Source organism: Podarcis bocagei, assembly GCF_964188305.1.
Source record: "Podarcis bocagei genome assembly, chromosome: 16".
NCBI lineage: Eukaryota > Metazoa > Chordata > Lepidosauria > Squamata > Lacertidae > Podarcis > Podarcis bocagei.
The window spans coordinates 3,260,840-3,288,575 of NC_138142.1; the positions used below are offsets into that span (position 1 = coordinate 3,260,840).

The 27,736-nt window shown below is 49.7% G+C and overlaps 1 protein-coding gene across 19 annotated transcripts in view; it reads left to right on the forward strand.

The window, feature by feature from the left end:
• NCOR2 (nuclear receptor corepressor 2) overlaps positions 1–27,736 on the forward strand; it is a 389,949-nt gene that overhangs the window by 113,030 nt on the left and 249,183 nt on the right. For all 19 annotated transcript variants that reach the window (XM_081174437.1, XM_081174422.1, XM_081174418.1 and 16 more), the window contains exons 3-4: positions 11,318–11,445; positions 22,191–22,365. In XM_081174437.1, coding sequence (XP_081030563.1) covers positions 11,318–11,445; positions 22,191–22,365 — 303 coding nt within the window. The remainder of the gene's footprint in view (positions 1–11,317; positions 11,446–22,190; positions 22,366–27,736) is intronic.

Consider the following 27,736-nt stretch of genomic DNA (forward strand, 5'->3'; position numbering starts at 1 on the left):
TGAAGGGATTTTTAAGAGAGATTTTGAAATCCCCCTTTGGCTCGGCTAAAATACTGACTTACCTTCCTCATGGATTTTTGCACGGTGACTCCGTTATGGCTGCCAGGTCTTCCATTTTTTAATGAAATTGCTCTTGGTATCATGTGGCTTTGGCCTAGGTTCTAAATAATTTGCTCTTTGTTCTTTGCACAGCATCTCCCCTCCCTTTCCTGTGGGCTAATAAGGAACAGCTGAGATATCAAGGTGTTTAATAGGTGTGGCAGAGAGCTTTTCAGTTAATTAAACTGAGGGAGCCCTCTCCTTTTTGGAGGGGTCTAGGAATGAGATGGATGTGCCTTTTAATAAAATAGCACCTCCATCCTGCCCTCTCTGAAACAAATATTTCCCTTCTGAGTGTTTGAAGAGACATCCTTGAGATAATGGCAAATGGCTCAGGTCAGAGCTTTCTCAAATGATCTTCCTTCAGGAAACTCCTTGATGTATGGCCCATGGAAGCCTTTTGAGTTGTGAAGCAGAGCCAGTTGTTGGCCCTGGACTGGTAGACCAGGGTTCAAATCCCCACTCAACTATGAAGCTCACTTGAGTGCCCTTGGATTGGTCCCGATCTCTTGGCTTGGCCTACCTCACAGGGCTGTTGTGAGGGTGTATTATAAGAATTTAAGGTCTCAAATATATAAATTAAATGTACAAGGCAAACACGTACATAAATACATAAACCACATGTCTGAAACAGTGGTGACATGAAGACAATCCTGAAACCATTTTGACTCTCCCAAACTGACCAAATGTTTCTCTGCAGGGAGGGAGGAAATGAAAAAACCTCCCCATTGTCTCTGTGATCACAAATCCTGCCTTAAGGGCACATTGAAGATGTGAATAGGGTGAGCCTGGCTGAGGAATGAAGAGTTTATCATTACAAAAGAATGGCCAGCCTGGCCGGGTGATCCAATCAGTGACCATTGACAGGTTTTCTGCCAGACAGGTTTTTGCTGCAAACCACCTCTTTCTGTGATGTATTTATGATGTATGGGGGTGTGTGTCCTGGGCTACACCCCTTCTGTCATGTATGTATGGTGGTCTGGAATTTGAGGGTGGGCAGTTTGAAAAGTCTACCTAAGGGCAGGCACACCTTTATTCTGGGTTCCTCCTCCCTCCTGCGTGTGGTGAGAGAGGACCCTGTTGCAACAGCTTTAATAAAGATCAAGCTTACTAGCTGCTTTGCTTCTCAGTATTCTCTGGTTGGCCTCTGTTGTTTTCTCCTACCGATAGGGAACCCACTTAAGGACTCTATAGGGGCTCTTGGATACCCCATAAGGGAAAAGGGCAGATTTTGTTTACAACAGGTGAAATGGGGAAGGGAGAGCCATCTTGAGTTTCTTGAAGGAAAGGCAGAATAGTGATAGTCTGGCGGCGGGGTGGGGAAGTGTGTGCATGTGTGCAGAATGGTACCGAAAAGCGAAAGGAAGGTGGTACTGAAGTGTGGGTCTTGATCAAATAACAGAACAATAAAATGTCTGGCCATTTTGATTGTTGACAACCTTTCTTAGGGGCACAAGGCACAGGTTCTGCTATCAAGACACTGTATCTTGGACTATTAAGACTTGTTTTTAATACCACTTTGAGACTTTGCTTCTTCTTTTACAATGGTCCATCTAGCTCAATATTGTCTGCACTGACTGGCAGCAGCCCTCCAGGCTTTCTGACGAGGTTCTCCTCAGTGGTAATCCTCTGCAGGAAGCCAAGGCCAGAGCTCAGTGGTAGGGCGTCTGCTTTGCTTGCAGATGGTGCCAGGTTCAACACCCCACCCCACCAGGTAGGGATGAGAGAAACCCTTTTGTGAAATGGTGGGGTGCCGCTTCCAGTCATTGGGGACAGTGCTGAGCTGGACAGCCAGCTTTGTGTGAGGCTGTTTAATACATTCCTAACATCTGAAGAAATGGATCGCTCTGGTCAGGGCTCTGCATGGTCTGTTGGTCTCTGATTCAGAACTAAACTTTCTGGGAATGTCAGCTTTCATTGTTGTTATTGTTATAAGAATTTTAAGGTCTCTCTCATATATATATATATATATATATATATATATATATATATATATATATATATATATTTGCTTTCGTAGATTTTCACGGGTACAGGAATGCAGGTTTTGGTGTCTTCGGGTGTCTTCCCGTGTAAGAGTTGGGGTGTCTAGGCGACGTTTCGACGAGGTCTCACTCGTCATCTTCAGGCTGGTGCTTTCGGCTTCTTGTTACTGGAACAGAGCAGGATCTCAGTGTTTGAGTTCCTATAAATACTGTTGAGGGGGTGTGGTGTATAGCCTCCAACGTTCTGGGCAGAGAGGAAGTTCCCAGGTTAGTGTGTCTTTTCTTCTTTTGTTCATTAATTACTTGAGGGATATCTTGAGTGATTTCTTGAGTGATATTCTGAGTACCACTTAGGAGGGTCATTAGGTGTGGATTAGTTGCTAAAGCTTTCGTGTCTTGACCTCTTGACCTTGTGAAGAGTTTTTTCTGAGAAGATGGCTGTACTGCACTTAGTTGTGCTCTGGCTTGGCTTCGTGTATAGGGGCGAGCTGTGGTTTTGTGTCCTGTGCCAGCCAGATCTGTGTAGGGATTGCAGGGGGGTGCAGCATCCGGAGGTGCCACTATGGTTTGGCTACTGGATGGTGTCTGTAATTTATCTGTGGAGAGGGTCTGGGTTTGGGTCTGGTGTGGTTGATTGGAGATGGCGTTCTGTGTGCCTCTGGTTCTGGTGTCGGTTTTTGTGGGGAGGGCTATTTTCCAGATGTCTGGCAGGCGGGACGTATCGTCACGCTTGTTCATGTTGTGAGGGTGTTTCTCTATCTCGATGGCTTCCAGAATATCACTCAAGAAATCACTCAAGATATCCCTCAAGTAATTAATGAACAAAAGAAGAAAAGACACACTAACCTGGGAACTTCCTCTCTGCCCAGAACGTTGGAGGCTATACACCACACCCCCTCAACAGTATTTATAGGAACTCAAACACTGAGATCCTGCTCTGTTCCAGTAACAAGAAGCCGAAAGCACCAGCCTGAAGATGACGAGTGAGACCTCGTCGAAACGTCGCCTAGACACCCCAACTCTTACACGGGAAGACACCCGAAGACACCAAAACCTGCATATATATATATATATATATATATATATATATATATTGTCAGAGCTGCTTCAAGATCCTAGCTCACAGAGGATCACGCTAGCCAGCGGTCATTAAGTAAAAGTCTTTATTGAATTACAGTCTCCATTCTCACGCTGCTGTCTGCAACTCTACGTCTACTAGCTAGATCGGCGAGGCTCCGTCTGAGTCTCCGCCCCGTGCGCACCAACTTAATATCCTAGCCTTGCTCCACCTTTTCCTCCTGACTGTCCTCCTCTGGGTCCCTCTACCCCCCGGGGCTTCTTCCTTCCGGGATTCTTCTGATGCTGACCCGGACCCTTCTGCCTCCTTGCGCCGGGCTTTAGGACCTGGTTCCCTTTCGGGGCTGCTCACTGCGCCGCCTTCCTCTGCATTTGAACTTGGCGCGCGCGCCCAACCTTCCACTTTCCTCTTAACCGTTTCTTCGCTCCCCGATGGAGGTGTGGCCACTCCTGACTCCTGCCCTCCCTCCTGTGGTGAGCTGCCAGCGCTTCCCTCCTGGCTCCTTTCCTCTTCCCTACTTCCTGGCGGTGACGCTGGTCCCGATTTCCAGCTGCTCCCCCCTGAGTCTCCTCTGGCTCTATCTTCCTGGGGTGCCTCTCTAGATTCCCCCCTTGCCCTGGCCACTGGTGCTCCTTTCTGTGAATCCTCTGATTCACTGGAAAGACTGGGAGATCTCGGGTCGTCATCATCACTCATCCTTTCCTCTGTCTCCTCCCCTTCGCTCTCTGTTTCCTCCCTTGCCCGTGCCTCTGCACCTAAACCCCTGACATCCATCCCCCCCTCGAAGCCCCCCAGTCCCCCCTCCCCTCCTTCCGGTGCTGGAGCTGGGGGCTGCTGTTGCAAAGGGACGAACGTCGGATATCGGTCGCTTCCCGTGGCAGGCCTCCATCGGAACTCTTCCGGGTCTTCCTCCCTGCTCTCGTTGACGACAGTCACCTCCTCTTCCATCTCTGTGCCGCCGTGCTCGAAACCAGGGTCGTCCCCGAAAATGTCCATGTCCGTCTCTCCCGCACTTCCTCCAGGCGGCGTTGCTCGGCCGGAACAGTCCAGCCACTTCCTGCGGAACTGCTCCTCCGGCCTATCGTCCCACCAATACGAGGGTTCTGAGACAGATCCCGAGGGTGACCCCTCCGGGGAACGGACGTCTCGTGTCGGTTCCTCGTCCGAGTCGAACCCCCTGAACGTGCTGTCCGAAAGCGTGGGCGTGAAAAGCCAGTCGTCGAAAAAGTCCGCTGGCATAGGTCTATGTGGGAAGAGGGCATGAAACTCGTCTTTGAGCAGAGGTTCGTCTAAAGCGTAGCCCGGCACCCAGCTGTTCGCACTGGCCGGGGTGCCCTCCCTGGCGAGAAAGTATTCTACTCCCTCTTCCCCCCATCTGGAGTCCAAAATCTCCGTGACTTCGTTGATGCGCTCCTCCTGTGCCACTCCCGCGTGCCCCGTTCCTTCTCTGAGCGGACTCGGCGCCGTTCCGGGTTCCTGGAACCTGTGCGGTGCCTTGTAGGGAGTGAGCACCGATCTGTGGAACACCGGATGCATTCTGGAACCCTCCGGAAGCGCCAGCCTGAAAGCCACCGGGTTGACCTGCTCTTCGACTTGGTAGGGCCCCAGTTGTTTATGCCCTAGTTTCTTCTTGGCCAACGACCTGGCCGGCACTGCGTGGGCTGCTAACCAGACCCAGTCTCCCACGTGGAGCTCTTCGCCAACCCTTCTGTGTTTGTCCGCTTGTACCTTGTATGCGTGTTTAGCCAGCTCCAGGTGGCGCCGCAGCTGATCGTGGACTTCCTGCAGCTCCGACGCGAACGCATCTGCTGACTGCGGCTCCCCTTCTCCCCTGCATTCCAGTCCCGGGAAGGTTCTAGGGTGCCGCCCGTTGTTGGCGAAGAACGGCGTGACGCCCGTGGATACGTGCTTCGTGTTGTTGTAGGCAAACTCTGCAAGCGGCAGGTAATCCACCCACGTCGCAGGCTGTTGGTTCGCATAACATCTCAGGTACTGCTGCATGATGGCATTGGCTCGCTCCGCTTGCCCGTTGGTCTGCGGGTGTCTCGCCGACGCCAGATTGATCTTGACGTTTAGGAAGCCCATCAGTTTCTGCCAGAAGTTCGAGATGAACTGCCGCCCGCGGTCGGACAGAATAGACCGTGGCAGACCGTGAACCTTGAACACGTGGTCTATGAACAGTTTGGCGGTTTGCTCTGCCGTGGCCACCTTAGCACACGGAATGAAATGCGCCATCTTGGAGAACAGGTCCACCACCACCAACACTGCCGTCTTGCCCCTTGAGCTGGGCAGATCCGTGACAAAGTCCAGAGCCACCCTTTCCCAAGGTTCGACCGGAGTTTGCAGCGGCTCCAACAGTCCAGCCGGCGGTTTGTGCACCGGCTTTGCCCTCTGGCAGGTGTCACACCTCGCTACGTAGTCTGCGACCTCCCCTCTCATTCCAGGCCACCAGAAATCCCTGGCTACTAATTCCACCGTCTTCTCCTTGCCAAAGTGCCCGGCCGTGGGTGCGTCGTGCAGCTGCTGTAGCACCTTGGCTCGAAGTTCGTCACCCGGCACGTAGATGGCCCCTTTACGGATGAGCAAGCCATCTCGTAGCTGGAAACCGTCGGCCGCTGCCTTGCCCCCTCGCACCTCTGCCATCTTCGTTCGTGCGAAGGAGTCCCCCTGCAACGCTCGCCGTACCGCCTCTAGGTCCACGGTCGCCGCGGCGCACGCCCACACTGTCGGTGCAAAGATGTGCATGGCGGCCGCTGGTGTTGCGTCCTCCAGATACTGTGGCTTGCGGGAGAGAGCGTCTGCCATGATGTTGGTGTCCCCCGGGACATACTCTATTCGGAAGTCGAAGTCCGCAAAGAACTCAGCCCAACGTATCTGCCTCTGGTTCAGGAACTGTGCCGTGCGCCAGTGTTCCAGATTCTTGTGGTCCGTGCAAACCTGCACTGTGTGCTTGGCGCCGATCAGAAAGTGCCTCCACGCCTTGAACGCTGCATGAATGGCCAGCAACTCCCTGTCCCATATGGTGTAGTTCTGCTCGGACTTGCTGAGCTTCCTGGAGTAAAACGCTCCCGGCCGCCACACGCCCTGCTGGTCCTTCTGCAGCAGGACCGCCCCCACTGCTCTGTCCGAAGCGTCTGTCTCCACCCTCATCGGCATGCTGGGGTTGACATGAAGCAGCTGCTCTTCCGACGCGAAGAGACGCTTGAGGGCCTGAAAGGACTGCTCCGCCTGCTCTGTCCAGATGAACTTCTTCTTCTTGGAGCTAAGGGTGTCAGTGATGGCCGCCGTCTGCATCGCGAAGCCCTTGATAAACTTGCGATAGAAGTTCGCAAAGCCGACAAACCGTTGGACCTCCTTCCGGTTGCGTGGGCTCTTCCAATCCAACACCGCTCGAACCTTGGCGCTGTCCATGGCGAGCCCCTTGGCAGACAGCTTGTAGCCCAGAAAATCCACCTCCGGCACGTCAAATTGGCACTTCTCCAGCTTGGCGTAGAGCCTGTGTAGCTTTAGCCTGCCCAGCACTTCCTTGACGTGCTTGTCATGTTCTTGCTGCGACTCCGAAAAGATCAGGATGTCATCCAAGAAACAGACGCACGTCTTGTAGAGAAGTCCCGCCAACACGTGATGCATAAATGCTTGAAAAACGTGAGCGCCATTTTGCAGTCCAAAAGGCATAACTCTGTATTCGTAGGTACCCAGTGGCGTGAACATGGCTGTCTTCCACTCATCACCTTCCCGCATGCGAATGAGGTTGTACGCCCCCCGCAGGTCCAACTTGGTGAACACCTTTCCCTTCCGTACCTTCGCCAGGAGGTCGTCGATGCGGGGCATGGGAAAGTCCGACGGCTTGGTCACACTGTTCAAAATCCTGTAATCCACTACGAGTCTTTTTTGGGGCGTGTCTCGCTTCTTAACAAAGAATACAGGACTGCCCCCCACTGCCTTAGACTCCCGGATGAAACCGCGCTCCAAATTATGATCGATGAAGTCTTTGAGTTCCTGCAGTTCGTCCTCAGACATGGAATACAGCTTCCCTTTAGGCAGCGCCGCCCCCGGCAGCAGGTCGATTTTGCAGTCATATGGTCTGTGAGGGGGTAGCCTGTCTGCCTCCTTCTCGCAGAAAACTTCCAGAAATTCTGCGTACTTGTGGGGAATCGCTTGCAGCGTGCCTAGCAGCAGCTGTGACTCCTCTTCCTCTCCTTCCTGCCTGGGTACGATGCAGTGTTCAGCACAAAAGGAAGAGCCGAAGACCAGCTGCCTCTGGAACCAAGCCATCGTTGGGCTGTGCTTGTCCAGCCAACTCATACCCAATACAATGGGCGTGTCAGACAGTTGAGTGACGTTGAAGCTGATGACTTCCCTGTGATTCCCAAGTCGCATCACCATTGGTGGCGTCTGCTTCACCACTTGCCCCCCTAGCAGCTCCCTGCCATCCACCGTGACAACCTGCAGGGGCAGTGTGGCCGGCAGCAACTGCACAGCGTGCCTGTCGACAAATTCCTGCCCTATAAAGTCCGCGTTGCTGCCGGAGTCGATGGTGATTGGCACGTCCATGGTGATTCCAGTGGGTAGCTGGAGAGATGCTGTGAGCCTCACTACTGGTTTGGGCGGGAGGGGGTTCACCGGCTGTAAAATTTCTGGGGACTGCGTCACTAACACGTCTGGCTGGGCCCCAGTGCCTCTTCCTCCAGCCAGACATTGTCGTTTCCCTGCTGTGGTCCTCCCTGCTGCGTTGCTGCAGTCACCATTGCTGAGGCTGCAGTAAGCTTGTGGGGCCTCTGGGGACACTCTTTCGCCATATGCCCTGGCTGCTCACAGACGTAACACTTCCTGGTCCCTCTAGGAGGCTTCGCTTTCACTGCTGCCGGTGCTAGGGCTCTGGTTGCTGACTGAGCCCTTGCACCTCCAACCTCCATAGGTTCGGCTCCTCCTCCTGGCGGAGGCGTGGATTGCGCCCGTGCTGCTTCTCTGGGAAAGAAGGAGGGGCCCCCGGCTGGTTCGCGCCCTCCACGTCCTTCGTCCTTGCTCCACGGACGTCCTTCCAGCCTCACCCCCACAGCCAGTGCCCTCTGAACGACCTCCTGGGTGGTTCGGGGTCTCTCCCCCCTCGCTATCTCATCTTTAATCGAGTTGTGCAGTCCCTCCCAAAAGAGGTCTCTTACAGGAGCCGAATCTCTGTCCCATTCCAGGGCGCTGACCAAGGCGAAAAAGCGGGCATGATACTGTCTGACGCTGGCCCTCCCTTGTCTCAGCCCATGCACCTCCTTCCGTGCAAGATCAATGTCAATACTTGATAAGAAACACCCATCCATCGCTTTAATAAAGGCATCCGCATTCTGGAGCGCCGGATCGTTATCTCTCCATAAATTGCGCAACCATGCTTTCGCCTCCCCATGCAGATGGGACATGATGAACCCCACTCTCTCCTGTTCATCTCTAAAGTCTTTATGCAACAGTTGCAGTGCGCACAGTACGTCGGCTCTAAAGTTGGGATACTGTTGCAGGTTCCCATCGAAGTGAGAGAGCAGTCCGCCTGTCCGTCTCGCCAACCCAATTCCCTCCTGCCGGGGTGTTTGCTTTGCCAGTACGTCTAACCTGACCTGGAGATCCCTGCAGGCGGCAGCTGCCTCATCCTCTCTCTTCCTGGATGCGAGAACCTCGGCGTTCAGTTGTGCCACTGCTTTTCTGAGGTCCTCTATCTGCTGCTCAGCCGTCATGTCTCCTGCCGTTCGTGAGCTCGCTAGTGGGCGCCTGTTTCTCTCCCCTCCTCGAGGCTGCAGATGCCCACAATGTAGAGACGGAGCCTACTGTCAGAGCTGCTTCAAGATCCTAGCTCACAGAGGATCACGCTAGCCAGCGGTCATTAAGTAAAAGTCTTTATTGAATTACAGTCTCCATTCTCACGCTGCTGTCTGCAACTCTACGTCTACTAGCTAGATCGGCGAGGCTCCGTCTGAGTCTCCGCCCCGTGCGCACCAACTTAATATCCTAGCCTTGCTCCACCTTTTCCTCCTGACTGTCCTCCTCTGGGTCCCTCTACCCCCCGGGGCTTCTTCCTTCCGGGATTCTTCTGATGCTGACCCAGACCCTTCTGCCTCCTTGCGCCGGGCTTTAGGACCTGGTTCCCTTTCGGGGCTGCTCACTGCGCCGCCTTCCTCTGCATTTGAACTTGGCGCGCGCGCCCAACCTTCCACTTTCCTCTTAACCGTTTCTTCGCTCCCCGATGGAGGTGTGGCCACTCCTGACTCCTGCCCTCCCTCCTGTGGTGAGCTGCCAGCGCTTCCCTCCTGGCTCCTTTCCTCTTCCCTACTTCCTGGCGGTGACGCTGGTCCCGATTTCCAGCTGCTCCCCCCTGAGTCTCCTCTGGCTCTATCTTCCTGGGGTGCCTCTCTAGATTCCCCCCTTGCCCTGGCCACTGGTGCTCCTTTCTGTGAATCCTCTGATTCACTGGAAAGACTGGGAGATCTCGGGTCGTCATCATCACTCATCCTTTCCTCTGTCTCCTCCCCTTCGCTCTCTGTTTCCTCCCTTGCCCGTGCCTCTGCACCTAAACCCCTGACATATATATATATATATATATATATATATATATATATATATATATATATATATAACTATATATAAACCACATGTCTGAAACCCCATAGAAAAGGTCCTGAACAAATTGACCTCAAATATTTCTCTGCAAGGTCAAAGTGGGAAACCTCCCCGTTGTCTCTTTCCTCACAAATCCTGTCTTAAGGGCACATTCAAGATATGAACAGGGTGTGACCTAGATTCAGGAATTAAGTAGTTATAATAACAAAAGAGTGGCCAAAAGCCAGATAATGCAATCAGGTAACTTGCCACACATAAGATAAACAACGCATTCAGATTTCTGTTGTAGACTGCCTCTTTTGTGATGTAGGTATGATGTTTCTGGGGGTGGTCTTGGACTCCAGGGCGGGCAATTTAAAATGTCTTTATAAGGGCGGGCACACCTTTGTTCTGGGTCCCTCCTCCCTCCTGCGTGTGGTGAGAGAGGACCCTGTTGCAACAGCTTTAATAAAGATCAGGCTTACTAGCTGCTTTGCTTCTCAATATTCTCTAGTTGGTTTCTGTTATTTTCTCCTACCTATAGAGAACCTACAAAAGGACTCTATATCAGTGTTTCCCAACCTTTTTTGGGCAAAGGCACACTTGTTTGATGAAAAAAATCTCGAGGCACACCACCATTACAGCCCCGTGACGTCAGCGCGCAGCGTCATGCCGGGAGGGACGCACGAAAGTTTAAGTTTCAATTTTTTCCCCTCCCCCTTGCCAGGGAACCTCCAAGCTTTGGGGGTGGGGGGGGAGGAGGCAGCAAAGCGAGGCAGGAAGGAGAGCGCGGCTTGGCTGGGTGAGCTTTGGCAGGGAATGAGAGCCGCGAGGCGGGCGCTGCGGACGGAGGCGCTGCCCGCCGAGCTCGCAGGCAGCCAGGCAGGCAGACGGCGAGAGCCCCGCGCTGGGCGGCCTCTCCTCGCCGCCGCCGCCCCGCGTCTCGCCGCCCGACTCGCCCGCCTCCCTCCAGGCAACATCTCGCGGCACACCAGGCAACATCTCGCGGCACACTAGTGTGCCGCGGAACAGTGGTTGGGAAACACTGCTCTATATGGGCTCTTGGGTACCCCATAAGGGAACAGGAGCAGTTTCTTTCTTACATCATAAGATTATCTCCCCCCACCAATCTTCCTTTTATTGGTTAAAGAAGGGTGAAAGCAAACATGTTTCTGGTTTTTAGAGGCTGCAGAGGTAAGTTGGAAAAGTTCATGTGTGATACCTGTCAAAAATGAGCGGTGGCATAATAAAAATATTTTTTTTGTGGTTTCCAGAGGGGCTTTGGTTTGCTTCAAAGCTTCTTGCTCACCCCTGCCCCACCCCACGACTGGCAAAACAATGATGCAAAATACCCCAAATAGAATAAATTATAGAAATTGTTAGATGTAAGCTTGCATAGTGTATGCGGGTCACAAAATGCATATTCCCTTGCTACAGAATCTTTTGAGGGTGTGCTTTTAGTGTGGAGGGCACACAGTCCTATTGTGGGGAAGATTGAGAGTGTGTAATAGGCAGCTGGAACCTATGTGAAAGCCTCTGCAAATCCTGTCTCTTTTCTCCCCCCTCCCTTTTTGCTCAGGATGTGGGACTCTTGGAGTATCAGCACCATTCCAGGGACTACCCTTCTCACCTTCCCCCTGGGTCTATCTTGCAGCCGCAGCGGAGGAGGCCCTCCTTACTCTCGGAGTTCCAGCCAGGGAATGAAAGGTAAGGGGAATGCAAGGAGCGGTTGCGTGTGTAGTGCTATGCACAGAGTGCTTTGTGCACCAATCTAAGTGGGTCTGTAGGGAAAGGTTGCAAAAATCTTGAAATACAAATTTTTGTGTTTAAACAACCACCCCCATCCAAGGGTTAATGCAGAAGTGGCACGAAATGGACTCAAAAATGAACAAACCCAAAATGGACAGAAAAATAAACTGATCTGTTCATCCAGTACCTTGAAGGGTACACAGAACATGGGAACCAGCTCAGAAACCAGGCATGTCCTCCTTTTGGAGGTTTCTGGAGAATTGTATGAGTGTTGGCAAGGGATGCTTTCAAGTATGGGATCTACCTGGTGAGATCATTTGATTGTGGCCTTTCCCAGCTTTGTGGTCTATGATAGCCAGAAAAATATCCACAATATTTCTTGGAAGTGGTTGCCAAAGAGAAGCCGTGGAGTTCCTTCCTTTCTCCATCAGTGGAAGTTTTTAAATATAGACCTGCATAAACATATGTCAAGAGCGGCTCAAGCCTAATTAATCCTTCTTTGGTGCAGCAGTTGTGGACTTAGGTGACATCTTGAGGCCCTTTCCCACACCCCCACGATCCCCCTCTTTGTGTTTCTTGGATTTATTGGTGGCTGGAGGCTGCAGTGCTGGTGAGGGCTAGCCACAGCAAATTCCTTGGGCTTTTTCTGGCACCAGAAGCGGTTCCCTCATTTCCCCCTCGCCCTTCCTTTGCCAAAGAAGTGGGGAGGCGCAGCCGTCCATGCAGCTGAGTCCCCCCTCCCGCAGATTCAAGCTAGACGCATCTGTAAGAGCTTTGGCTGGGTTCCCAGGTTCCGATTGCTTAGCTTCCAGCTGAGGCAGCTGGCTCTTGTGGGCTGGCAGGGGGTGGGTAGGAGCGGCAGGCACAAGGGAGGCCTGTGAATTTGGAGGAGAGGATTCAAGCAAACAGCAAGCACAGACTGCTGCTGTGTCTCTGAGGGGAGGAGGAAAAACGGTTGAGGGCAGGAGGCCAAGCCTGGCATGGACCAGGGCTCTCTGTGCCAGGCTGGTTTGCAGCCGATCCTCTACCCCTTGGCGTTAGGTAGAAGAGGCGTGGGAGACCTCAGGCCTAGGGTCTGAATATGGCCCCCCTGGACCCTCTGTCAGACCCTCAGCCATGCATTTGAATCCTCCTTGTGTGTGTTTCACCTGGCTAACGCCACTTGCGTGCCTGGGTGGAGGATAGAGAGGGGTGCCAGTAGGAACAAGCCTGCTGTAGAAACGTAAAATATATCTGCTCCTCTGCTTGTCTTTGGCCCGGGCACTGTCATGTGGCCCTCAGAAGGCTGCTGAGAAAGGAATGTGGCCCACCAGCTGAAAAAGGTTCCCCACCCCTGAAGAAGAACAAGCTTGCCTAGCCTGCTGCCCCCAGATGTTTTTTGGTGAATACAACTCCCATCAGCTGTGACGGTTGCCCATGCTGGCTGGCGCTGATCGGCGTTGCAGTCCTACAATGTTTGATGGGAGCAGTAGGTTGAGGTGGGAGAACATTCGGAGAGGAATGGATGGTGGGGGGGGGGGATTATTACCGACTCACTGCCCATCTGCTGTCTGAGGCCCTGAGTGTTAGTTTTTCCTTCCCTTTGTGTGGCATCTTAGTTGAGTGCTTGACCAGAGTACTGTGGAAGGTGCCACCACAATAACCTCCCTCCAGAAATGGCTGTTAACCGGAAATCTGCTGGAGCCCCGGTTTTCTTTTATTTTCATCCACACCCAGCTTCCTCGCCTGCCTGTCAGTTCTCGTAAGACACTCCTGTTTTTCAAAGCAGCTTACTCGCAGTCCTTGGTCTTCTCCTCATCACCAGCACAACAGCGCATTTCCTTCTGCTGAGCAACTGAGGGAGGGAGGGAGAGGAGCTTTTTGATTGATAGCTGGTGGGCTGCTCAGCAGCTCCAGAAATGAACCCCATGTGCCACATGAACAGCGGCTGGGGCCGTGGCAGGGGTGAGCAACCTCAGGCCTGGGGGCCAAAAGTTAGCCTTCAAGTATCTTTATCTGGCCCTCAAGGCTCCCCCCCCAAAGCCACACTCCCTCTCTCCAGGTTACTCCTCTTGCTGGGCTTCCTTCGCATCCTCCATGAGTACTTGGCTTGGCTGGAATGGAGGCTAGAGAGAGTGTTTGTGTGTAGCAGCCAGCCTCCTGCACAAAGGTTTCTTGTTGCTCCTCCTCCACTGGCATGTTGCCCCTGGAAGTTTTTCCAGAAGAGAATGTGGCTCCTGGGCTGAGAAAGGTTCCCCGACCCAGGCTTCAGCAGAGCCGGCCCACCCATGAGGCAAGGTGAGGCAACCACCTGAGGCAGCAAGATCCTCAAGGCAGCAGATCTGGATGTCAGTCTTTCTTTCCTCCTTGTTCCTGGTGTGGAACTTCCCTCACTCCTTCCCCTCACCTTGGGCTGCGCTGTCTGTTTTTTGACAGCAAAGGCCACTATTTGTGCTCCAAGACCTCTCCCAACATTTCTCCTGAACACTACAAAATCACTCCCGACAAGTTTGTCATGCTCTGCAGTAAGTGAAGCTTTCACAGCGATCTACATAACAACGTGTTTCGCAGTTATGATCCCTTGAGGTTCTGAAGCTCACAATGCCCTCTAAATACCACCCGTTGCATGTTCCAAAGGCTTTGTGAAGGCAAAAAAGGGGGTGAAATCAATTATCCAAGTTCTGTTTGGCAATAGGCAGGTATGGCAAACCCTCCAGCCTCTCCAAGCCTTTTTCTTCAGCCCTCTGGCCCCTCCTTAGGTCTGCTGAGCCAGAACCCTCACTGGCCCTGCTTTGCCCCTTCATTGCCTGGGTGGATGATAGAGATGGGCATGAGCCGAAACTGGCCCAATGTCCCAAGTTAAAAGTCGCATGATTTGCTCAGCCGACTTCTGCCTCTGGCCTTGCCCACCATCGGCAGGTTGCTTAGAAGAAAACTCTGCCCTTGGGTTCCCTGCCCCGTGGTCGAAGGAGACTCAAATCGGAGAGGCTCTCCCAGTCTGTCTGCTGGTGGGCCACTTCACGCTGCAGAGTAGTGGAAGAATGTTGTCCCCACAGGCCCAACATGACGTCACATGTGCATGCCTAGCGGATATTCGGCTGCTTCTTCCTGAGCTCAGAGCCAAGGCATTGCCCATGTAACGGCCAGCTTTGGGGCTTGTTCTGAGTTATTTTTATATTCCAGAATCTCTGTTGTCTGTCTTGCTGCCTGCCTCCTCCCTCCCTGTTTGTCAGGTTCCACATCTGCTTGCATGTTCTTTGGCCTTCAGATCAGGCTCCTTCTAGGAGGAAGGGCAGTTGCTCAGTGGTAGAGGAGATACAGATCCCAGGTCAGCCTTCAACATCTCCAGGTGGATTTAGAAAAGATTCCCTTCTGGAAACCTTAGAGAATTATTGTCAGCCAGTGTTGACAATACAGAACTAGATGGAATAACAATCTGATATAAGTCAGCTTTCTATTTTTTTCTTTAATTTTTTAATTGATAATATTTTAATTAAACAAAATTCAGTAGAAATAAAAAGTAAATACAGAAGAAAATGAAATTAAAGGTATATTATATACTATACATGCAAACAACTTGGATTCCATATATGCTTGTTTAGTTTACAGGTATTGTCAGAGAACTGGCATCGGAACAGGGGAGGGAGGCAGGGGGGCGTTGGGATACAGAGAGCCTCCAGAAATCCTGAGGAGCAGTTCCTCTTCCAGTGGTGGGGAAAGCCACCCCTCCGGTGGAGAAGAGGGGAAGGGGCTTGAGGATGCTGCGGAGAGCCCCAGTGCCTCACCTAGCCCGGCTGGCCAGGAGGGACGCACGCCTCTTCCGTCGCCCAGCTTGCGCAGAGGGGTGAAACGCAAGGAGGGGAGGAGGAGACTTGGGGTGTCGAAGTTCTTATGCTGGGGGAGAAGCTGGAAGGGGCCACTCCCGGATTCTGCAAGTGACTAAGACGGACATGAACTTTGGAGATCTGCACTGTAAATAGTTTTCACAATAAAAACCTGTAAAAGACAGGTTTGGAGTCCTGCCTGGTTACTTGCGAGCAACCACCAGCAGCATCTGACAGGTATATAATGTTATCATCCAAATACATATATGGTTATTTATAACCTATTATATTTTTTATAAAAGCTTTCCAAATATTGTTATATTTTTCCGTAGAAAGGCTACATCTGTAAGCAAGTTGTTCATACATTGCGAGTGCTGTCATATGTTCAATCCATTGACTAAAGGGGGCCATAGATTTATCTTTACTGTGCCTCAATACTAGCCTTTTTGCCATAGTAAGGCAGCTTTCTATGACTCTAGTTTCTAAGGATCACATCCTGCAAGCACATCACTGGTTTGTTTTTTTAGGGGAGTGGGTGGGTGTTGGCTGCTTCCACTTTTGCTCCAATCCTGCTCTGAAGGGATTTTATTGTTCAGACTCTCAGGCTGAAAAGTGATCCTGCCTCCATGCCTTCTGTGTGTCCCTGAAGCTGTTAACCAGGGGCCAGACTGCCTGCACCCAGCACCAATGCCTTCCAAATCTGGTAGTAGTATTCAAGCACACAGTCTCTCGCCTGCAGTTAGATTGGTACAGTCCTTGAAGATCTGTGCCATATTTTGCTTGTGGAGCCGTGCAAGTTGTCCCTGAGGCACCTTTATCTGGAGTTGTGAGGCATTTAACCTTGCAACACCTAGACAGCGCTTTCCCACTAAGCTATGCCTTGCCACACCTCTTCTATTGTTTGTGGGCCATTTTCTGGAAGGTTTCCCCTGCAGCGTGTGTGCCGTGGGCCCCGCCAGCTGGGACAAATGAGCTTTGAAAAGTTATTTTAAGATCTCCTTTTCGTACACGTTGTACCACAAATACTTGCAGAGGAATGTGCTGGCAATCTTGCTTCTTTTCTTTGTCTGATCACCGCCCCAAGGCATATTTCTAACATCCTAGGCTGTCCCTGAACCGTTCAGAAATGGTGTAGTGTTGCCCAGGAATATTTGAAGTGTGCCCTCGAAACATCAAGATTTGCAGGCCCAATGCAAGGTGCTCACGTTGGTGCCTAGGCCCCAAATGTCTGAAAAGCTGCTTCCATCCCCACAGAGACCCTCTTGAGTGCTAAGATCAGTGGAGGGTTTTTTCTTGGTAATACTTCCACCTTCAGAAGTGTCAGGAATGGCTGTCTGGGATAGAGCTTTCTCTGTGGCAACCCCCAAGTTGTGGAGCTCCTTCCCCAGAGAGGTGCATCAAGCACCTTTGGTGCATAGTTTTTGCCGTATTCTGAAGATGCAGATCTTTACCCCAGCCTTTGACAGTTAAGGTATTTCTGTTTTTGCTTAATTTGTGCCTTGCTGCTTTTGTTTGAAATGGTTTTGCATTGTATTTTTACAATTGTATACAAACGGTTTTACAATTGGAAGCATGATTGCAGTGGCCTCTTCTGGGACCTCACAGTGGAGGGTGGGTAAGAAAGCATATAAGTAAATATATTAATGTAGCAAAAGGACTAGAATTGCATATATTTCCCCTTAAAAGTTGGAGTAGATCACAGCAGAATGGTCTTCAGTGTTCAGGTGTAAGCCTTACGCTACAAAAGGGTAGTGCCCCCTTTTAAGAAAGGGAGTGCCCAGGGAACATCACCATCGGAAGGTGGGCTGGAGAAAGCTTGGTGTGCCTGCTGAGTCAAAACAAGTTGGTGCTGGTCCTCCAGCTCAAAATGTGAATGTGGGTTTTGGCATGTTTTCCATTTTAGATGGAGAACCTGTGGCCCTCTAGACTTGCTGGACTGTAGCTTCTACCATCCCTGATGCATTGGGACATGCTGGCCAGCAGGACTGATGATGGGTTGGCATTCAAAAACACCTGTTGTACACTTTGAGCCACACCTGCAGTCCTCCAGCCTGCCTCTGCCTGCTCATTTTGCTTCAGGTGGCGTTTTCTTGTAGTTCACCTAGCTGTAGAAACAATATGTAAATCTGGTGGCCCTCTGAATGTTGATGGATTCCAACTCCTGCGATCCCTGACTATTGACCTCGCAGGCTGGGGTTTATATGGGGGGGGGAGTCTTAACAGCATCTGGAGGGCCATCCCTGGCTTTTTATGCTTTTCTTTCACTGCCGTGTAGAAAACCAGCAGGAAACACTTCACATATATTTATCTCAGCTGGCAGCCCTTCTGCAAGTATCATTATCTGTATGTTTGCAGTATTATTAGCCCCATATGGCAGATGGAGGGCCTCTGGTAGAAAGCGGGAGGCTTGCTGAAGGCCACCGAAGGAGATTGGAAGCAAGTGGGCTCGGAGACTTTGGAGCTTGAACACGGAAAGTTCAGGTTGCAGGCTGGAGTCACGCAGCTACCCAGGACTATTTTTCCATAGGCCTCACAACCCACTGCAGGCCCAAAGGGGTATGGAACCCTCTTAATAGGCAAGCAACATTTGTTTTATAAAGACTGCTTTTCATGCTAAAAACACAAAGAAATAAAACCATACCTCCCAATGCAGTTTATGAACTTTATATCCACCAGTGCACAATACAACATAATAGCAAAACATTGAGTTCATTCAAGCAATATTCACATTTGGTACTAACAATACAGTAACAGTAACCTAGCATAACATTAATAATCAGGATAGCACCTACAGCCCAACTCCTAAATTTGCCCACAAAGGCTAAATGATAGGTCTTTGAGGCTTGTTTAAATATTTGGAGGATGGGGCTTGCCTGGGCTCACTCAAAATAAATCTTTGCAGTTACGTGGCCACCACTGAGAAGACCATGTTCCCTGTTCCTCTCAGAACAAAATCTCTTGATTGGCCAGATCTGATATAAATACTTTCTCTCTTACCCGGCCAGCAGATTTCAAAACAGGCCAATTGCCAGAAAAGCAAGGACAAGACTCACCCGTTGCCTTTTTTAGTGGGGGGATATATCTTCAGTCAGTGGTAGTGCACACACTGGTGTGGCAGAAGAGGATGGCCAGTGTGGTGGGAAGATTCAAGGGCAATCAAGGAAACACAGGAACATTTCAGTGTAGTATAATATATATTTTTAAAAAAATAATTTGTAGAATATGGATAGATATATTTTCAAAATGTGAGCAAGAGCATCAAGTGATACTGAGGACAACCCTAGTGGTGTTTTCCAATGTATTTCTTTTCAATGAAATATTTCGTGTGGCCCAGAGAACAAAGTTTGAGAACCACTGTCTTAGGTGAATAGATCACTCTCCCCCCTCACTCAACACTGTGCAACCAGCTTAGCACATTCTCACCACCACCATTACCTCCCCAGGCACTGAATATTTTTGTTGCCAACAGAACAGTATTCTCTGCTTTCAGCATTTCATAGAACCATAGAATTTTAGAGTTGGAAGGGACCTTGAGGGTCATCTAGTCCAGCCCCCTGAAATTCAGGCTCCATCTTCTAACTCCGGGAACTGACCTCGGTTGGCGGACCCCACACTCCCCCTCTCCCGCACGACCTGGCCTAGATTCAGGCTTAACCACCCTCAGCCCTAGCCTCGCCTTGTTCAGTGGTGTGGCACAACAGTCTTGGACTGTGGACTGCATGGTCCTGCAGGAATGTTTTTTTCAGCCAGACAGCTGCATGCCCTTCTGGACAACCTTCCAGCAGCAGGTGGAGCCAGGGGCCACATCTGTAAATTTTATATTTGTACACTTGGCTAGTTTCCTTATATGCTCATGCACCCCTCTCTGTCCTCCGCTGAGATGAGCTTGAGACAGCTCAGTTGGTAGAGCATAATACTTTTAATCTCAGGGTTGTGGGTTCGAGCCCCACCTTGGGCAAAATATTCCTGCATTACAGGGGGTTGAAATAGATGGCCTGTGTGGTCCCTCCCAACTCTGCAATTCTAAGCAAGAGGCATTATCACAGCTCAGGAGCCCAAAGGCAAACAGGGAGGGTGTGCATCTGGGGAGAGTCCCAAGGACCAGCTACAGGGAGCCTGAGGGTCCCCACACACGTCTTATGGGGAGGTCTTATTTAGGTGGCATTTCCACCTTTTGAGGGATGTGGGTGGAGCTGTGGGTTAAACCACAGAGCCTAGGTCTTGCCGATCAGAAGGTCGGCGGTTTGAATCCCCGCGATGGGGTGAGCTCCCGTTGCTCGGTCCCTACTCCTGCCAACCTAGCAGTTCGAAAGCACCTCAAAGTGCAAGTAGATAAATAGGTACCGCTCCGGTGGGAAGGTAAACGGCGTTTCCGTGCACTGCTCTGGTTCTCCAGAAGCAGCTTAGTCATTCTGGCCACATGACCCGGAAGCTGTACTCTGGCTCCCTTGGCCAATAAAGCGAGATGAGCGCCGCTACCCCAGAGTCGGCCACGACTGGACCTAATGGTCAGGGTCCCTTTACCTTTACCACCTTTTGAAGGAAGTGACGTAAGCCAGCCCTGATTTGTTTGGAGGGGGCACATCCTGATCATTCACCTGAGTGGGGCCCCGAAATTCTGCCCTCAAGCAGAACGTTGCCGTTATTCCAGTTCATGCCTTCTTTGCCCCACTCATTCCACCATCTTTCACGCTACCTGAATACCCAGGGTGGGTAGGTGGGTGCAGTTGTATCTGCATAGTCACGTCAGAAAAATTCAATATATGGATAGAGAGTTCATTATGTGTAGTGCTTTTCTGAGGGGAGCGGGGAAGATTAATCATTAGACTTCCGTCTTGAGGAAAGAAATGGAAGCTGTAACAAATGGCTGTACATGTAAATTTGCCCTGTGCATTTTTGCCTCCCCCCATAGTAGTAAAGGCAAGGCAGTTTGTTTTCAAAGGAGGTTTGGGTAGGTTTGTGAGTCATTCTTCCTTGGAGCTGGTTGTTGTTAAGGGTTCCTCACCCGCTTTTAATTCTGTTTTCTTTATCCTTTTTCTTTTCCCCTTCCTGGCAATTAAGGTTTTGAAGCATTTGTCCCATGGTAACGAGAAGTATGGTCCTTTTGTCAAAAACGATACATTCTGTGCACGTTAATAAGCCTACGTTTGCTTGCAGCCCTCTGAAGCAGACGTGCGGAGTGTGTTGAGAGGGGAAAGCTTAATTGCGATTCTTATTGAAAGCAATTAATCCTCTTGATTGAGGGGTTGGGAAGATGGTGGTGGGTTGGGGTTGGGGAGACGAGCAGGTAGCACTTGCAATGCTAATGCCAGATGGGATGCCACAATAGGTTTACCAGATTTAAGATGCAGCCAAATAGGTTTGCAAAGGGGTTTCTCCTCTTCATCTCCTGTCGTCACCTTTTGGTCGTAGACTCATAGAATGGTAGAGTTGGAAGGGACCCTGAGGATCATCTAGTTTTAGTGCAATACCCTCAGTGTGGGAATGAATATGCAGCTGTCCCATATTGGGATCGAACCTGCAAATCAGCCCCATGCATCCTGATGCTGTTGGACTCCCAGCAGCCCCAGCAACATAACAAGGGCAACAGCTAAGTATGGCTAGTATGATTATTTCTCAATTGTTTCTCACAAGCCACAAGGCATCCTCAAGTGGTTTACAATCACCCAGCAGTATCTGGAGGGCCACAGGTTCCCAGTTTCCACCCTACAACGGCTCTTGAGGGCAACTGGATGCTTGAGGGTGGTTTGGGGGTGGGGTTCAGCTTGTGCATACCCACTGACTAAAGGAGGGAAGCTCCAGGGAGACTAGGACCTTGCACCCACTGGGTGAGAGAGGATCAGCTGATATTTTCTGGCACCAGTGAAAGCTTCCCGACCACAGTGACTTTTTTCCATGGCCCACAACTGTGCAAGAGCAGGGCCTGGCAGGGGGTGACACCTGATCCAGATCGTGATTACGAAAGGGAATCCAGGTGGGACTTCTTTCCCTGGGAAAGCTCTGCAATGGCCAAGGGAGGCTGAGACTTCAAGCTGAGGGAAATGGTATGCTGTGCAGACTTGGGAGGAATGGATTCAAGTTGCCTTCTGCCTTAGGGATATATGTCAGGCCTGCCTCAAGGAGCTGTTTTGAAGATGCTTGCTAGGAATACAACAGAGGGCTTAGCAAATGGGAAAGATTCAGCATAGTGATAAATAGTGTGTCAGGCACTCAGGTTGAAAGACTGTCAAGCTTTTAACGACGTTCGTGAATGAGAATCAAACAATGAAACCAAGAAGGGGCGGTGAGGGAAGTCAAATAAAATTATGGTTTTAAAATCTGTTGATGATGCTTTTGTTGTTACTTTTGAAAAATTTAATAAAATGTTCTCAAAAAGGAAAGAAAGCAAGACTGTCAAGCACCTGAAGCAACAACAGAAAGCCCAGAGGCAAAATGGCAGATATTCAGCCTTGTGGGGTGGTGCAAGAGAGATTATAGTGTGGTGTGTGAGCGTGTTTCTTCTTAGCAGGGTTTGCTTACTGAGGAAGAGCAGCAGATCTAGGAGTCTTTATAGGGAGGCAGTATACAAATTCAATCAATGAATCTATTAATAGCAGGCAGTGCCATAGGATCGGCTGTGTGCACTCGTGTGATCCTTAGGACTGAGAGGATTCTGGGAGGGTGTGAGGACGTCTCAGCCTGAACTGCTCACAGTTCCCTTTTCTGGCTAGTGGAAAAGCTGCAGGAAACTGTCCTTCACCAAGGCTTCTAGGCCAGGACCCAGCACTACCTGTCACAGCAGTCAGAATTCCTGTGCCCCTTTCCTTTGCTTTCTCTGGACTGCAGGTGTTACTCTGCATCCCAGGACTAAGGCTGCCTTGTGGCCCTGTAACGGATCCTTTCTTTTTGCCTCCCCATCAGGTCGCAGGAGTTGCACGCCCGAGCTGAGTCACATTCCTACCTCTCTGACCTGAGCAAACAGTCGGAAATTGAGTTCATTGAGACGAAACGGCCCCGGCTGGAGCTGCTGCAAGAGCCTTTGCTGAGACATTCACCTCTGCTCAGTCAGCAGGGAGGGACGGAGGATCTCTCCAAGGTAAGCCAAGGAGCCAGGCACACGCAGTACAGTACATGTTGGTTTTGCGATGAGGAAAAGGAGGAGGAGGAGGTGGCGGCTGGGAGAAATACAATGGGCAACTTGAAAACTAACTGTGTGGTCTGCAATATTCTAGCTGTTTGCAATATGCAGCCAGCAAATGGATTTTTAGAACTCTCACCTCTGCTGGTCTTAGAGGCTGGTTCAGAGGAACTAAAATGTTGGCGTTGTCTTCACCTTACGTGGGCCCGCTGGCTGAACGCTTTGCAGCATAAGGGCCTGACAGGCACCCCAGAATGCACCGAACACCTTGCAGACCCCACAAAATTCTGCTTTGCCAAATGGAAGGATTTGCAACCGTAATGGATTTGTCTGCAATATTGTCTGCAGGAAAAGCCAAGGTTTTTGGAAGCTGGATAAACAGGAGGGCTGCTGGTGTAAGTGAACTGAAGGACAAAGGGTGGCAGGAAGACGAGAGAGCAGAGTAGTGGGTTGGGAAGCAGGAATCTGGGGAATGGAAAGCGGTGGTGTGGTGCAGTGGATAGAGGCTCCTTTCCTTCTGTCAGCTGAGACATTCACTCACTGATCAGCTATTGCCTCTCAGTGTGAATCCACCTTACAGAGTTTTTGTGAAGATTTTGTTTCTGTTTTGCTTTTATTAGTATTTTGTATTCTAATTTTGTATTTTTCTGTAGTGAAGTGCCTCAGGATCTTCAGATTTAAATAATAATAGCAACAATAACAACAACATGGGCTAGCCTTATGCACACTGCCCTGAGCTCTTTTCAGAATAAGTGGGATACAAGTCGGTTGAGTTGAGAGAGAAAAAATAGGTGGAGGTGACTGAGGGAAAGGATGATGGGGAAGAAGCTGGGAAGGAGTGTGTAGAAGCACAGAAGGCAAGGAGCTCCCAGGGCTATAAAAGAAGGGGGGAGGGTTTCTTAAGGGGCAGGGTATTGCATGTGGATTTGAATAAACGATTTGGCTGCAGGCAGTGATAGTCCTGCCCCTGCACATTGGACTATAGGCTGTTGTGTGTCCCTTTCAGACTGAGTGTTGGATGCTCAGTTGCGGAGGCCTTGAATTTCGCTGCAGTTTTGGCTTTGGAAAAGCATGCTCTGAACTGCAAATGCTTGGCACAAACCTCAATTGCCAATTTTGTTTTTCTATGGCGGTCTGAGTGGGCTATAATCGTTCTCCGAGTGAGTTGTAATATATTTATGTGCCCCTGTGGGGTGGACTTTTGGCCTTGTATGATCTACTTGGTCTTTCACTGCGACCTGGAGGTACACCAGCTGGAGCCAGATGCAAAGTAGTGGGGTGTGTGGGTGTGCATGCATGCGTAGTTAAGAAAGAAGGTGCCTCTGATCAGTGCCAGAAATGAGAACTTAATCTTCTATCCCAGCTCCACTCCTGGTTTTTCTCTAAGGCTTTCTTAACTTAAAGCAGTCTAATTTAGATTTAGACCACAGATTTTGCTGTGAATAATTTATGCATCATCTTCAACCTTTTTGGGCCTATGGGCAAATTTGAAAACTGGAGAAGCTTGTTGTGGGTACCATACACACATCACAAACAACCCCCCACACCCATCACATTATGTTCTGTTGGCTGCAGCAGCCAACAGCCTAATTTCAGCAAGGGTATTTCGTGAGAACTAGAGAAGGCCTAGTTGGTGACTCCTTCTCTGTAGATTAAGCTGCTTTGTCTTCTGGCTTGGTGCAAAGCTTGGGCATTCTCACTCCCTGGGCAATATCCCAGTTCAAGAACAGATTCCAACCAGGCAAAATCATTTGAGTGGATGGTGGAGCAGAGCGAGTGAGAGATCGTGGCCTGAGGAAATAAGCATAGTCTGGGGAGTGGACGTGACTGGGGGGAACATAGGAGCATAGGAAGCTGCCTTATACAGAATCAGACCATTGTGGGTGGCGAAAATGACAACACAAAAAATCTTGTTTGGGAGGGCATCTGGGAAGGACATAGAAAACTTCTTTACTGGCAGAATTTAGCCCACAGAATTCTTCATAGTCATTCCAGAGGTGTAAGGGAACACCTTAAGCCCCATCTGCACTATACATTTGAAGCCTTATTATGCCACTTTAATTAGTCATGGCTTCTCCCAAGGATCCTGACAAGTGTGGTTTGTTAAGGGTGATGAGAGTCACTAGGAGACCCCCTATTCTCTTCACAGAGCTACAAATGGTTTAATGGCCAGTCCCGCTTCCCAAGGAACTCTGGGAATTGTAGCCCTGTAAGGGGAATAGCGGGCTACTGACAGCTCTCAGCACTCTTAGCAAACTACTACATTTCCCAGGAGTCTTTGGGTGGGTAAAAGCCTTGACCATTTAAAATGGCATGCTGCTGCTTTAAACTATAGTGTGGATAGGGTCTTACTGAGCAGTATGTCTGCTTTGCCTGGCCGGTGTGTGGAGCTGTGCTAATGAGGGATTTTTGCAAAATCAGGCAGCTGAGAAATGGCTATTCCTCCCCCCCCCCACCTTCCTTCTCCTTCTCCTATGGGAATCTGGGGCTCTTGTATGTTGCAGGGATTAAGCAGGCATGGGCTCTGTCCTCCCACACTGTCCACACTCACACTCAGTGGGTCTGGGTCATGGCCGAATCCTGCGTTAGACTTTAGCAGGCCTCCCACTTGGCAAGGGCCTCATATCTAACTGAGTGATCTAGCTCTGGTGCTGGTGGTGGTGAGGGGGGTTGTAGCTCTTTGAACAGAGACAGAAAATGTGTGTGCGAACGCCACAGCTGCCAGCTCCTTAACCATCACCACCTGTTGGCATCTGTCTGTCTTGTGAGACAATGGAGTATGCCTCTGTGGGGGAAGTCAAGCCATGTTGTTCTTGCTGCTCCAGCAGCACCAAGAAACCTTTCTGGGACCTGGTGTGTATGGAGGTCCTGGGCTTCCTAGACGTCAAGATCCCCGCCTTGGCCTCACTGACATGGTCCAGAGGAAAGCAGAGCAAGATGTTTGTTTGACACCAGCTTGGCTGCAGGAGTTGCCAGAAGGAGGCATACAAGGCGTCATCCAACTGTCTTACGGACTCCACTCTGGGTTCATTCCTTAGCCTTTCCTTCTCCCAAATATGTCCCATCACTACCAGGTTGGGAAGAAATGGAGGAGTTTGCAGAGGCAGCAACACATTTTCCATCATTTTTTAAAAAGAAACTCTTAAGGAAAAAGTCACCACTGTGAGATACGGAGAGAAAGAAACCTGTGAGATAGCCACTGTTGTTGAGTGGGGTACATACAGAGATCTTAAAGGGGGGGGGACCAAAAATGAAAAGAAGAAGAAGAAATTAAAGAGTATGTAACAGACTGGCTAAACTATTATCAACTTAATGCTCTGTTTAAGGCAGGCAAAAATATGGTTTTGCAGACAAACAATCACAATTTGAAAAGGAGATATTAGGATTGAAGGTAAAAACTTTTTAATGGTTATAATTTATTATTAGAGTGGGAAACGAAGGAAGAGTTTCTTAAGTCATCCATGATCAGCTGGGCTAGGGATGTGGGACATAATATTGACCTAAGCTTATGGAAACAATTTTGGAAAAACAACTTGAAGTTTACTGCCTGTTACACTTTAAAAGAAAACTATCTTAAGATGATTCATAGGTGGTATTTAACTCCCAACAAATTGGCAAAGATGTTCAAAGCAGAGAGTGATAAACGTAGAGAGAGTGTAGGAACATTCTATCATGTGTGGTGGTCTTGTAGGGTTATTAAAGATTACTGGGAATTAATCCATAGCAAACTGGGGAAAAAATGTTTAAAAGCTCCTTTCCTAAAAACCCAGAAGCTTATCTTCTGGGTATAATAACGACAGAAGTCCCTCCAAAACAAGTGAGTCTATTGATATATGCAACCATGGCCGCACAGATTTTACTTGCACAAAAGTGGAGAACAGACGTGATTCCAGCAAAAGAAGAGTGGCATCATAAACTGCTGGAATATGCGGAACTAGTGGGTAGGACTAATAGAAACAGAGATGGAAAAAAACTTAAAGAGGATTGTGTGTTGTATATGAAAAATTATTATAGTAAGACAATCAACCTAGCAGGGTGATTATAATTCAGCAGTGCAAGTTATAACATGAGATAAAGAGAAGGAGAGAGGAAAATTTAGAAGAACAGGAAGACGTGGATAGGTTGGGAATAGGGAGGAAACCATGGAAGGCGTGGATGGGAAGTATATGAAAAGATTTTTTCCCCCTTACTCTTTTTTGAATGCAACAGTTGTACTAATGTGGATGTACTAATGAAGTACATCCACATTAACAGCAAACGAACAAATAAAAAGATGGCCACAGGCTTGTGGGTGAAAGAAACAGTGTGATATCATAGGATTAAAGGGAGCCAACTTAAGCCTGTGATTTATTTCTCCTCCTCTCAGACACAATACAGTGGTGCCTTGCAAGACGAAAAGAATCCGTTCTGTGATTCTCTTCGTCTAGCAGTTTTTCCGTCTTGCGAAGCAAGCCCATTGAAGTATTAGCGGATTAGCGCTATTAGCGGCTTTTAGCGGCTTATCTGCTGATCGGATCAGCTGATAAGTGGCTTAGCGGCTTAGAAAAAGAGGGGGGAAAGGGAAAAAAACCAGCAGGAACTCGCAAGACATTGTCGTCTTGCGAAGCAAGCCCATAGGAAATTCCTTTTGCGAAGCACCTCCAAAACGGAAAACTATTTCGTCTAGCGAGTTTTCCGTCTTGCGAGGCATTTGACTTGCGGGGCACCACTGTATTGTTATTTTCATTCTGAATGCTTACATTTGGGGGGAAAGCAGTGAAAATACCAAGCGGACATTCCCTTGACAACAGTAGCTTTGTGCACTGGGGCAGGTGGAGAGCTGTTCCCCATTCTCCTCTGCAAAGAGATCATGGTTGCTTCCTGAGGAGAAGGCCGTGAGGCAGGAGGGGCTGGCCTTTGGCGATGCTGCTAACTGCATGGTTCCTGCCATTCGGACCGGGATGCAGTTAGCCCAGCACTGAGGCAAAGCGACACATGCTTCAGAGACGTTACCTTGTCTCTGTAACTTCACAGATTCCACATCTTGCTTCAACAACAAAACAAAACAAAACAAAACAAAACAAAACAAAACAAAACAAAACAAAACAAAACAAAACAACCAAGGTGGCTAAAATGAAGTAGTGCAGGCCTGAACAGTGTGATATTGTAGTGTGAGTGAGGAGATTAAAAAGTGGCCTGTGCTTATCTATACTATCCCTTCAGGGAGCAGATCCCAAGCATTTTATTTTCAGTGGAGAAATGTTTGCTTTATTTTTTCCACAGGTGGTTTTTCCCACTGGTGGCCCTCTGTTTCTGTTTTGTTACACAGTGTTAGGGAAGCTCAGGCCCA